General features: G+C 40.6%; 1 protein-coding gene across 1 annotated transcript; it reads left to right on the top strand.

Moving 5' to 3' along the window:
- The first annotated feature begins 5,659 nt into the window (after positions 1–5,659).
- Positions 5,660–6,523, top strand: LOC100764973 (trafficking protein particle complex subunit 13). Its single transcript, XM_027432928.1, has one exon. The coding sequence runs from the start codon at positions 5,660–5,662 to the stop codon at positions 6,521–6,523; it is 864 nt and encodes a 287-aa protein (XP_027288729.1).
- The last annotated feature ends 5,193 nt before the right edge of the window (positions 6,524–11,716 follow it).

Genomic DNA, 11,716 nt, shown 5'->3' with positions numbered 1-11,716 from the left:
GTCATCAGTCTCATTATAGGGGAAGGGCATTTAGGGTAGCCTCTCCACCATTGCCAATTTTGTCAATTGGTGTCATCCTTCTAGATCTCTGGAAATCTCCCTAGTGCCAGATCTCTCCTTGGACCTATAATGGCTCCCTCTATTATGGTATCTCTCATCCTGCTCTCCTCTATTCTTCCCTCAACTCAACATTTCTGCTCCTCCATTTCCTCCTCTCCCCTCCTTTTCTCCTCCTCTCATTCTGCCAACTCCCTCTCCCCTACCCTCATGCTCCCAATTAGGTCAGGAGATCCTGGCCCTACCCATTCTCAGGGGTCCGTGCATCTTCTGGAGGTGTCACCATCCCTGACTTCAAGTTCTATTATTGGGACATAGTTCTGAAAAAAGCTTGGTATTGGCACAAAAATAGACAGATAGACCAATGCAATAGAATTGAAAATCCTGATACTAACCCACACACCTATGAACACCTGATTTTTGACAAAGAAGCTAAATCTATACAATGGAAAAAAAGAAAGCATCTTCAACAAATGGTGTTGGTACAACTAGATTCGGACATGAAGACGATTGCAGATAGATCCATATCTGTCACCATGCACAAAACATAAGATAATTTTTAAGGTCCATTTCTTCTTCATCCTCTGCATTGGGCTTTTCAGTTCTTGCTGATGTGGAGTCCCTAGATTCTGGTGGTGTCATATTGGTCTTTCTGTTGTTGAGTGTGTTCTTATTCTATTGTCTTCCCATCCCTTCTTTCAGTGGGTTCAGGTGGGGTCTCTCCCTCTCTTCTCAGGTGGCAGGTGGAGGGCAGAGGGCAGAGCAGACTCAGGGTGGGCCTTCCTGTCTGGGCAGGTCCACTCTTGTCGAGGGGCAGGCTCAGGAAGGAGCGAGCAGGGGGTGATAGGGGAAGTTGGGGCAGAGCAATGCCCAGTCTCACCTCAGACGCCAGGCCTATATTTATCATTGCTGTTGATGTTCACAGTTTTTTACATTTACGTTCATTTTTATGTATGTGTATTTGGATTGATGTGGGTATGGGAGCTAATATGCCATGGTGCTCCTGTGGATGTCAGAGAAAGTTTATAGAGTCAATTTTCTCCTTCCAACATATGGATTCCACAGATGCATCTCAGATTGCCAAGTCCCTTTCTTTACCCAGTGAACCATCGCACTGTTCCTGTTGGTTTTCAGCTTTGAAAACTTCATGTTAGTGGGACTAAAGAAATTACTCAGTCATTAATAACACTTGCTGCTCTTGCAGAGGATTTGGATTTGGTTCCTAGCACCCACATGACAGTGACAATCTATAACTACAGCTCCAGGAGATTCAATACTCTTTTTCTGACCTCTGTGGGCACCAGACATGCATGTGGTATACACATATACATGCAGGAAAAACACTTGTGCATATAAAAAATAAATTTTCAAAAAACTAGGTTAGCATGCAAAATATTGTTTCACTATAGCATTCTCATACATATGTGTCAGCATACTTTATTATAATCTGTGCCCTCCTCCACTGCCCTTTCTTGTGCCCTCTGCCTCTTACTCTAGCCAGTTCCCTTCCCTCTTGCAGACAGTCTTCCCTTTGGCTTTCACATGACACTGCTCATTCTTTTAAGGTTTTGAGACAGGGTCTTTGTAGTCCTGCATGTCCTGGAATTCACTAAATATACCAGGCTAGCCTGTCATCTGTGGTACTCCTTCTGTCTCTGCTTCCCAGATGCTGAAAGTACAGGTGTGTACCACCACCACTATGTTTCTGCATTTAAATACAGCACTTTGTGGGATAACTGCCTTAATTTAGCTCAGCAGTAAATCATTTGCCTAGTGAATACAAGGTCCTGTTTCAATACTCTTTTAACAATAGTTTAAAATTTACTTTTGTTTATTTGTTTGAGTATAAGTGTGTGTTCATGCCACAGCTCGTATGTGGAGGTCAGAGGACAACCTGCAGGGACTGATACTCTCCATCCCTCATGTGTGCCTCATCTATCAAAGGTAGTTCTTAAGGCTTGCCACTAAGTGCCTTTTATCCACTGAGCCAAGTCACCCTCCCCAACAAACTTTCTGAACACAGACAACATCCATATGTAATTTCAATTTTGGTAGATAATTTTCAGGTGTTTCCATATTGTTCCATAGTTGTTTCCTTCTCAATTCATACCATTTTTGTTTCTTATGTACTATTTTAAAAGCAGATGCATAGTTATCTTTTCAAAAAAAAAGAAAATCCCCTCCAGTCAATTAATATGATCTAATAGTGGCTATCTACCACAGCTGTGCGTTCCTAATTTTCCCATCATCCTGAAGAACCTGAAAAATATTGAAATCAAGTCCAACAATGTGTATCCACTACTCTACCTTCCAGGTTATCTATGAAGTCTTCTGAGTCCATTAGCACTGCTCATTTATAGTGTACTTGTCTACTCAGTTTTCCTTTCTCACTCATCTCTTTATCTACTTTATACACCACAGGCCAGCATTTCAGCAATACATTTTCCAGTACTCATGGCCTGGTTTTTGTTTTAGCTTAATTACTTTTTTTTGAGAATTTCATACATGACTACTGTATTTATATGATTTCCACCTCTTAATCCCTACCTCCAACTCCTCCGATGGCTTTCTTACCTCTTCCATGAGAGAACTGATTCATCACTTCTCAGCAGCCACTGATTTCTTGTAACTCTTCATCTAGGGATGGGGCCCTATGAAGTTTCCCCTATCTGCATTGGCACACCAGTGCTGTCATTATGAAGGTCTTGCTTGGGCAACCATATTGTTGAGATTTCGTGAGTATACCATCCCTGTCACATCTAGGAGACACTATTTAGCAGCAGGTGTCCTGGCCCTATGGCTTTTAGAGTCTTTTTGCCTCTCTCTTCTGTAATGGTCCCTGAGCCTTAGGTATGGAGGTTGTTGTGTAGATGTCCCTACTGCATTTGGGCATCCCACAGTTACTTATTCTTTGTACTGTCCAGTTGTTGATCTCTGTAGGAGCCTCTGTCTGCTGCAAAAAGAGGCTTCTCTGAGGAGTGAGAGATTCCTGTGTTTTTAGCTTACATGGCTGAATCAAAGCTAGAGAAACACATTCACTTGTGGTTTTCTTTTTCTATTCCTGCTGCAAACGCTACAGTTTTTTTAATATCTCTAAAAAGTGTATGTTGGTTAAACAACAGTTTATAATCATCAGTATCATATGAAGCCTTAGCCTCGTCTTGTGAGGATGGCATAGTTTGTGGGTATCAGCCAACATACTTCACCACACACGCTTCTTGTTTTCCAAATGTGCCAGCTCAAAGTAGCCATTGTTTCAAAGATAGAGGTTGATGATGTACTTATATTCTGTTTGATAGGATGAAGTTAATTTCCCACAGTTACATTTTCCTGTTAGAGTACCACAGGGGGAATTCTTCTTAGATTTTGAAATGTAGGAGGAAGGTAGCACCCATTCTGTAACATAAACTCATTGGTTATCTGCTGGCTCAATTCAAGATGGAACAATAGCTAATTAAACTGAACATTTATAGCTCTAGACTCAGGATTAATCATCACCAGTCACAGAGTCATCTATAACAGATATTCTAAGCAAACACAATAGGTTCATATCTTGGTGAATGCAATGTTAAAATCAAGCATAGCCAGTCAGGCATTGGTGGCACACGCCTTTAATCCCAGCACTCAGGAGGCAGAGGCAGGTGGATCTTTATGAGTTCGAAACCAACCTTGTCTACAGAGTGAGTTCAGGACAGGCTCCAAAGTAATAGAGAGAAACCCTGTCTTGAAAAATAAAAAAAAATCAAAAATAGCCAAAACTGTTAAAGAATGGGAAAAAAATCTGTTACTTGGCACAGGTAAGGGCAACACAGGAGTTTTTTCCAAAGCAATGACATTCTTGAACAATGACAGCATGGTGATTTTTTTTTTTTGAGACAGGGTTTCTCTGCAGCTTTGGAGCCTATCCTGGATCTTGCTGTGTAGACCAGGATGGCCTCAAACTCACAGAGATCCACCTGTCTCTGCCTCCAACCTGCTGGGATTAAAAGTGTGTGCCATCACCACCCAGCCAACGTGGTGATTTCATTTGAAGAGCTTATACATATCATATAGGGACATACTTTAGATATACATTCCTGAACATGTTCATATTAAGGTCATAGTTCAAAAAAGAAAGATGTCAGACCCATTTTGATGTATGTTTAGTGTACATTTGAAGGGTTAAAAATGGCAGACAAGAACATGGTATGCTATGCTCAGCTTTGCCTCAAAGATGCCTGCCTCTTTTATCAGTTAACAACTTCATCCTCACTTCATCCTCTGGGCTTCCAGCTTTTTCTCTTAAGGTTCTAATCTTTTTATCATCTTCCCTTCCAAATCCCTACCCATGGAATTCAAGCAATTGCATCAGTCACAGAAACAGCATTGTAGGCACTGTTTAAATAGTTGCTAACCATTGTGTAAAGCAAATTCTTGCAATAAGTATTGTTCTATAATCTCTCCTACTGCCTCTACTCCTCACATCAGACCTTGATTGATGTAGCAGTTATTTTGAGGCAGGTACTTTCCTCTGTGTGACATCTTTCCTGATTTGTTCTGAGTCTAACCATACCTCATCCTATCCTTCCCCCCGTGACTACAGCAAGTGGGTACACAATCATATTTTTTTGTTTTTGTTTTTCGAGACAGGGTTTCTCTGTGTAGCTTTGTAGCCTATCCTGGCACTCGCTATGGAGACCAGGCTGGCCTGGAACTCACAGAGATCCGCCTGCCTCTGCCTCCATAGTGCTGGGATTAAAGGCGTGCGCCACCATCGCCCGGCCACAATCATATTTTTATTATATATATTTAATAATACTTTGACCTCTTGTGGTCCAATTTTTCTGCTCAAGAGACTTCCCTTCCCAGAGCTAGCTAAATCCTTGAGATCACCACCAACTACCCAGCCAAGAGCTCATACCCATCAACTAACTCCTTTATGGTTTACAACTGTTCTCCTTTCTTAACAGCATAGCAAGAGCAGACACTAAGCAACTACAGACAGACCTAAAAATCAGAGTCTGGTGACATTATACATAGTTGTCAGTTCTAGGTCACTTACCCTGCCATACTTAGTCTTTTTCACAGAAAACATAATAATGACTTATACCATCTTCTTTCTCTGTCGCTAGATCAGCCTAGGCATGCATTTATGTGGCCCTTTGAGGCATACTATACTATTTTCATTTGGAAATTGAAAGTGATTAACTTTTGTTTCCAAGGCATTTGTCTCTATCACTTTCCCATATCTGATTAAAACAAATACCAGATACATTTCAATAAGGCAAAATTATAGTCAAATATAAAATAATCCACACAGACTGGAAATTTTTCTGATACTCAAGGTGATGTTGTCTATTAAGCATGTTTGTTTTCACCAATTTTCAAGACACATGAAGATACTGAATTTCTTGCTAATTTCTCCATCTAACCCATGAGAAGTGGATCTGTACAGAAATGTAAATGTTTGAAGGGAAGATTGACATCACTTTAAATTCCCAGAGGTACATTTCTGAGAAGAACAGTTACATGAGGTTTCCCAGTGATAACAATTAAGTCATATGAAAACATTGGTTTTTATACAATAGCTCAACCTTTACATGTTTTGGTCTCCATGGCTACAATGGTAGGACATTGCATTGATGATGTCATTCATGACAAAATATTGAACCCTGGGAGAGTTATTCCCAAGAGTTCAGTGTCTTTTCAACTCAACGTGCAGATGTTTTTGAGCAAAATTTGTTTGTTTTATCCTTCCGAACCACTGGATGTCAAAACCAAGTTTTACAATTCAGACAAGGATGACTTGTTTCTTGAAGTCCAGATTGAAAACATTTCCCATTCGACTGTGTTTATACGAGAGGTGTCCTTGAAGCTACCTGAAATGTACACTGAGGAAGCATTAAACACTCTCAACCTGGAAGGAGAAGATGAGTGTACGTTTGGAACCAGGACCTTTCTGCAGGCAACAGAAGGACGCCACTACTTATACCACTTGCAGTTCAAGGAGGAATATTTGGAGAAAGCGAGAACCCTTAGTGGGCTAATGGAAATGGGGAAGTTAGAGATCGTGTGGAAAAGGGAACTTGGAGAAATGCCAATGCTACACACAGTCCCACTTCGAAGAGAAGCTCCAAGTTGTGGAGAACTGAAGCTGTCTTTGGAGAAAATTCCAGATACTGTAGCCCGAGAAGAACCTTTTCAAATTACCTGCAAGATAACAAATTGCACTGATAAGAAAATGAAACTGCTTTTGAAAATGTTTGATACGACTTCGGTCCGTTGGTGTGGATGCTCAGGAAGAAAGCCTGGTAGGTTGAAGCCAGGCTCATCTCTGTCATTTACCCTGACACTACTGTGCTTACAGCTCGGCCTGAGGAGCATCTCTGGCATACGGGTAATAGATACAACATTAAAGACCAAATATTGCTATGATGATGTTGCAAATGTCTGCGTACTGCCTTCCATGGTTAACATGAAAAGCTAAAGAAAACTTCCAATGTGACAGTTTTCAAGAAGTTTCCCAGAATAATTTTAAATCTTTTATCAACCAAAAAGTGATCAACTAACCAGTATAAGAGGAGCTTATTTCTGCTAAGACTATTTCTACCTTTTATAATAAAACAATTGCTGATTTCAAGAACAATCTGCCAGTGTTTGTCTAATGTGATGTACTACATCAGTCTTGATCTGGGGTTTGAGGTAACGTTCAGTGTTCACTATCCTCTCACTGTCTTACTTAGAAGGTATCTCTCCGGGGTATGCTGCCTTGTTTGAGTAGAGGGAATACACACAATGTGAAATTGTCCTTCCATCTTTATTTCTGATTTCCATGCTATACTCTCTCACTTGGTGACCTTGTGCATTGTGAAAGTATTTTCCTGGGTGAATTGATGTTTGAGTTGATGTTCCTATGGGAGGAAAAACAAAGGAAGGTCCTATTTCATGTCTTGGTAATGTAACCCTGAAGTAAATTAAGCAATACACTTCTTTATGAAAGAGCTGTTTCAAACAAATATAATTGGTTATGCTTTCAAGGAAAGCAGTATTTCTTGACAAGGCTTATTGGGTTCTGGAATTAGAGAGTGACAAGGAACTCCTTGTAGACCTGGGTTACAGAAAATTTATGAAAACCTGGTAGGTTATTATTTTTTTGTTTGCTTCCTTTCTGGACTAGGCATTGGCAATACAGGACTGTTTTCAGTTAAATTCAAACTGTCATGCAAATTAATATGTTGACAAAGTATCCTGTTTTGATGGTCTCAGACCCATTCTCTGAATCAAAATTCCAGACAGAAATTTAGATTCTTTTTAAAGAAACTTTTTTTCTCAAGCATTATTACTATACATTTCTTTGTTTGTAATGCAAAATGCTGTGCCCTAAGTAATGTAATCAGGTATACCAAAGCCCTAATGACTTGTAAGCCATGTAACTCACTTCTGCACTATGACATTGACCTCTAGCTATTTCCTGATGTGTGAACAATAGCTGTTGTCGTATTATGGTGCCACAGTTTTGTTTGTTTTTTTTTTTTAATGATTTGTTTTTGTTTTTCAAAGCAGGGTTTCTCTGCATAGCCTTGACTGTCCTGGAACTTGTTCTGTATATCAGACTGGACTTGAACTCACAGAGATCTGCCTGCCTCTGCCTCCCAAGTGCTGGCATTAAAGGCGTGTGACATTACTGCCTGGCTATGATACCATGTTTTAAATTTGGTTTTAAATAACATTTTTCTTCTTTTGCACATTTCATATATTGGTACATTGTATTTTGGTCATATCCATTCAACACTACCTCCCTCTCACTCTTCTTGGTGTCTCTAACTCCATCCCCCCAACATCATGTCCTCTTTTTTGTTTGTTTTTGTTTTTTTGAGACAGGATTTCTCTGTGTAGCTTTGGAACCGATCCTGGCACTCCCTTTGGAGACCAGGCTGGCCTCGAACTCAGAGAGATCCACCTGCCTCTGCCTCCCAAGTGCTGGGATTAAAGGCGTGCACCATCAACGCCCGGCTGCATATTGCTTTTATTATGTTTAGATATTTTCCTGTTATCCCTGATGTCTCCAAGACCTTCATCATAAGGGGGTTTTCGATTTTGTCAAAGGCTTTTTCAGCATCTAGTGAGATGATCATGTGATTTTTCTTTTTCAGTTTGTTTATATGGTGGATTACATTCATGTATGGAGGATGGAGGGTGTGGTATCCAAGTAATTTCTATTTGGTATGCTGTATGTTCACTGTTGTTAAAGGGCACATTTTCTGGTTCCTAAGACATGTAGGACTGTTTCTAGGAAGCTACTTGTCTTCTAGTGCCAGTGATTTTGTGTGTATTTGTTATAGTTATAACAAATGAGGACAAAGTTAAAACAGATTGTGCCTGATTTGTGGCAGAGGACTACTGGATTAGATGGAGAGAATGCCCAGGCATCTCCATGGCCCCATTCAGGTTCCAGAGCTTCATCAAGTCAGTGAGGAGCTACATGTACCACGGGAGGAGGTAGGCTACCTACAGGATATCCTTGTTGTGCGCCAGGCAGTACAGAGGGGTAAGATATTGCTCCTTACGGCCCCAGCTCTTGACCAAAGTGCTTCTAAAAGAGTGACTTCATAGATTCTGGTTCTTGAAGGCTTCTGGAGAACATGAGAGGTGGCTAGTATCCAAAAATATAGCTCTTGTTGCCTACATCAGGCTATTGCCTAACAATTGTCAGGTAACATAATTGTCCTGTTGAGATCTAATTGCTACATGAATCTCTGCTTTGTCACATAAGTGATAGAAATAGTGGCTAAGAATATGACACTATGGATGTCAAGAGAGAGGGACCATGCAGCAATTTAGATTGGCCACTACTTCAGTTCATAGCAGTACCGACACAACTATCTGTATGTCCGTCCTAGTATGTCAGATAATACAAAAGGAGGGCCCAAAAATTGTTACGGAATGCCCAGGCTTCCTCCTAAATAAAACTAATAAAAAGGAAGCAGAGCATATCTTCCCAGCGATGGAATGAAAGAAGATCCTGCTTAGAACACAGATTAGAGGGAAACAGTGGACCTAGTAGAATCAGTGTGATCCAAGATAGGATCTCTTACTCACTGAAATATGGGTGGAGAAAGCTCCCCTTCCACATACCTAGGTTCCTGGCTTTTGTGTATGTCTGTGGAGGAGGCACCATCATAGTTGTCTTTGCAGCCACTGTTTGAATTTCTTAGGACACTAAATAGACAGTGAAGATTGGTCCTAACTCCCTTCTCAAGTCTGCATTTGTTTGATACTCTGTGTATGAACCTTGGGCACAGGAACTATTTTGCTGTCATGAAACTTAACAAGAAAAATACTTTGAGGAGAACCTTCCTCTGGAAGAATCCATAGATTTATACGTACCTATGTGTGTGTGGCGGGGTACATAGATGTGTGTACTGCAAGAGATTGTTTTTTCTTAAATACGTTTTAGCAAAAGTTTTGGTTTAAGCATATAAACCTCCATTTTAAAACATTTTGTAGGAACTATAGGTGTCCATGTATGGCAGTTTGGAGCAAGTAGGCAATGGGACTCCAAATCTTGTTAGTAAGTGAGTCCCTACTTGAAGATTATCTATGGAAGTCTTACTGGTTTCCCTTTTTCAGCTCTGAATGTCATTTCTGGATGCTTTTTCACTTTTGTAAGCCCTAAGTCTGGGTGGGTTGTGTTCCATAGGCCTATTTGTGCCTCTTCAGCATGACCAAAAGGGGAAGCAAAAAGGGCAACTTAGTTCTTCATACTATTTTCTTCAGCGAAAGCTAACCTGTATTCAGGGGCTGGAAAGACAAGGAAACAATGTTTTTTGGATGGATCATAAAGAATGAACATTACCTGATAACATTTTACCTCTAGGTTTCATGCATGTCTTCAAGCAGCTCATTTCTTTCATGTCTCTGTCCCTACCCACATTACTATATCATCAATTTCTTTATTTCTTCAAACATGTCCATCCTTATCATAATTTGGATCTTGAATTGTTTCTGAAGGTCCATGTCTTGAAGGCTTGTTCTTCTGCTCTGGTGCTACTGGGAGGCAGTAATGGTGGAACCATTAGGAGCTGGTGCCAAGTAGAAGGAAATTAATCCATGTTTGACATGCTCTTGAAGGCGATAGTGGGATGTCAGTCTGGCCCCATCTCTCGTGCTTCCTGACTGCCATGAGTCAAACAGGTTTCCTGGCCGTGTGTTGCTTCCATGATGTACTTTGTCACCATAGACCCAGAACAACAGAACCAGTGCCTATAGAGTGAAACCTCTGAAACTGAACCAGAATAAACCATTCCTTCTTTTCAGTTGTCTATCTTAATCATTCTTCACAGCCGTGGAGAATTAACTAATATACATCTCTTCACTCTTTGCCAATTGATTGATAAAATTGCACAAGGCTCCACCCAGGCTCTGAATTGAACTTGTACACCTTTTTTATACCTTCATATTCAGTATTTTTCATGGCAGATAACAGCAATTACTATTCTTCTAATCATGACACACACTGACGATGACCCTTGGCTATTCTCCTCACCTTTTGTTTTTCATCTGCCAATAAATCTCGTGAGTTCTTCTGTCAAAATAGTTGTAGAGTCTGATGAGTGACCTCACTGCCTCCACTGCTACCATCCTTTTCCAAGCTACCATCAATTTCTTTGGCTTATGAGAATTTTTTCCTGATTCTTTCCCTGCTTTGTCCTTTGTTCTTTGAACATTTCATATATTGGTACAATGCAGTTTGGTCATATCCATTCAACACTACCTCCCTCTCACTCTTTTTGGTGTCTCAAACTCCATGCCCCCAACATCATGTCCTCTTTTATTTTTCGAGACATGGTTTCTCTGTGTAGCTTCGGAACCTCCCTCTGGAGACCAGGCTCGCCTCGAACTCACAGAGGTCCACCTGCCTCTGCCTCCCAAGTGCTGGGATTAAAGGCGTTCGCCACCAATCTGTTTAGGTATCCTTACTTCCTCCTTCTGTAACACAGATAAGCTATTATTAGCTTGAAGAAGCAACCTCAGGTAAAATTTTAGGTTTATGTAATTCATAAAATTGGGTTTATGTAATTCATTTTTACTTAAAATACTTTTTAGCTATTCAAAAAACAAATACAGAGTTCTTAATTGTGTATACACCCCAGGGCTTCACCGTTTTCTGTCAAAATACACATGGAGGCAGTTTAAATGAATAACTGTGGCTCTGGAGTCAGAATCCATGGGATTTGGAATTTCTAAGAAGTAAACCAAATTTTTGAGCTTTCTAAGCCACAGTCTCCTCCTCTGAATATTATGGGGCTACTCTGAAGCCTGCATAGCTAAGTTTTGGGATAAAAAAAGCCTTGCCGGGCGTTGGTGGCACATGCCATTAATCCCAGCACTCAGGAGGCAGAGGCAGGAGGATCTCTGTGAGTTCAAGGCCAGCCTGGTCTACAGAGCGAGTGTCAGGATAGGCTCCAAAGCTACACAGAGAAACCCTGTCTCGAAAAACCAATAAAAAGGTAAACCTTTAATATTCATACATGCATTAATGTGCTTTACTCTAATCCACCTTCATCTCTCAATCCTCACCAGAGAAGCTTCTGTAGGTGATGGATGCCAATTAACACAAAAGCCCCCAATGTTCAACATGCAGAGAATGAGAAACTTGAGTGCTTAGCCCTGAATGGGA

Source organism: Cricetulus griseus, chromosome X (assembly GCF_003668045.3).
Source record: "Cricetulus griseus strain 17A/GY chromosome X, alternate assembly CriGri-PICRH-1.0, whole genome shotgun sequence".
Taxonomy (NCBI): Eukaryota; Metazoa; Chordata; class Mammalia; order Rodentia; family Cricetidae; genus Cricetulus; species Cricetulus griseus.
The sequence above is the reverse complement of the archived record's forward strand: the minus strand, read 5'-3'. Positions and strand labels throughout refer to the sequence as shown.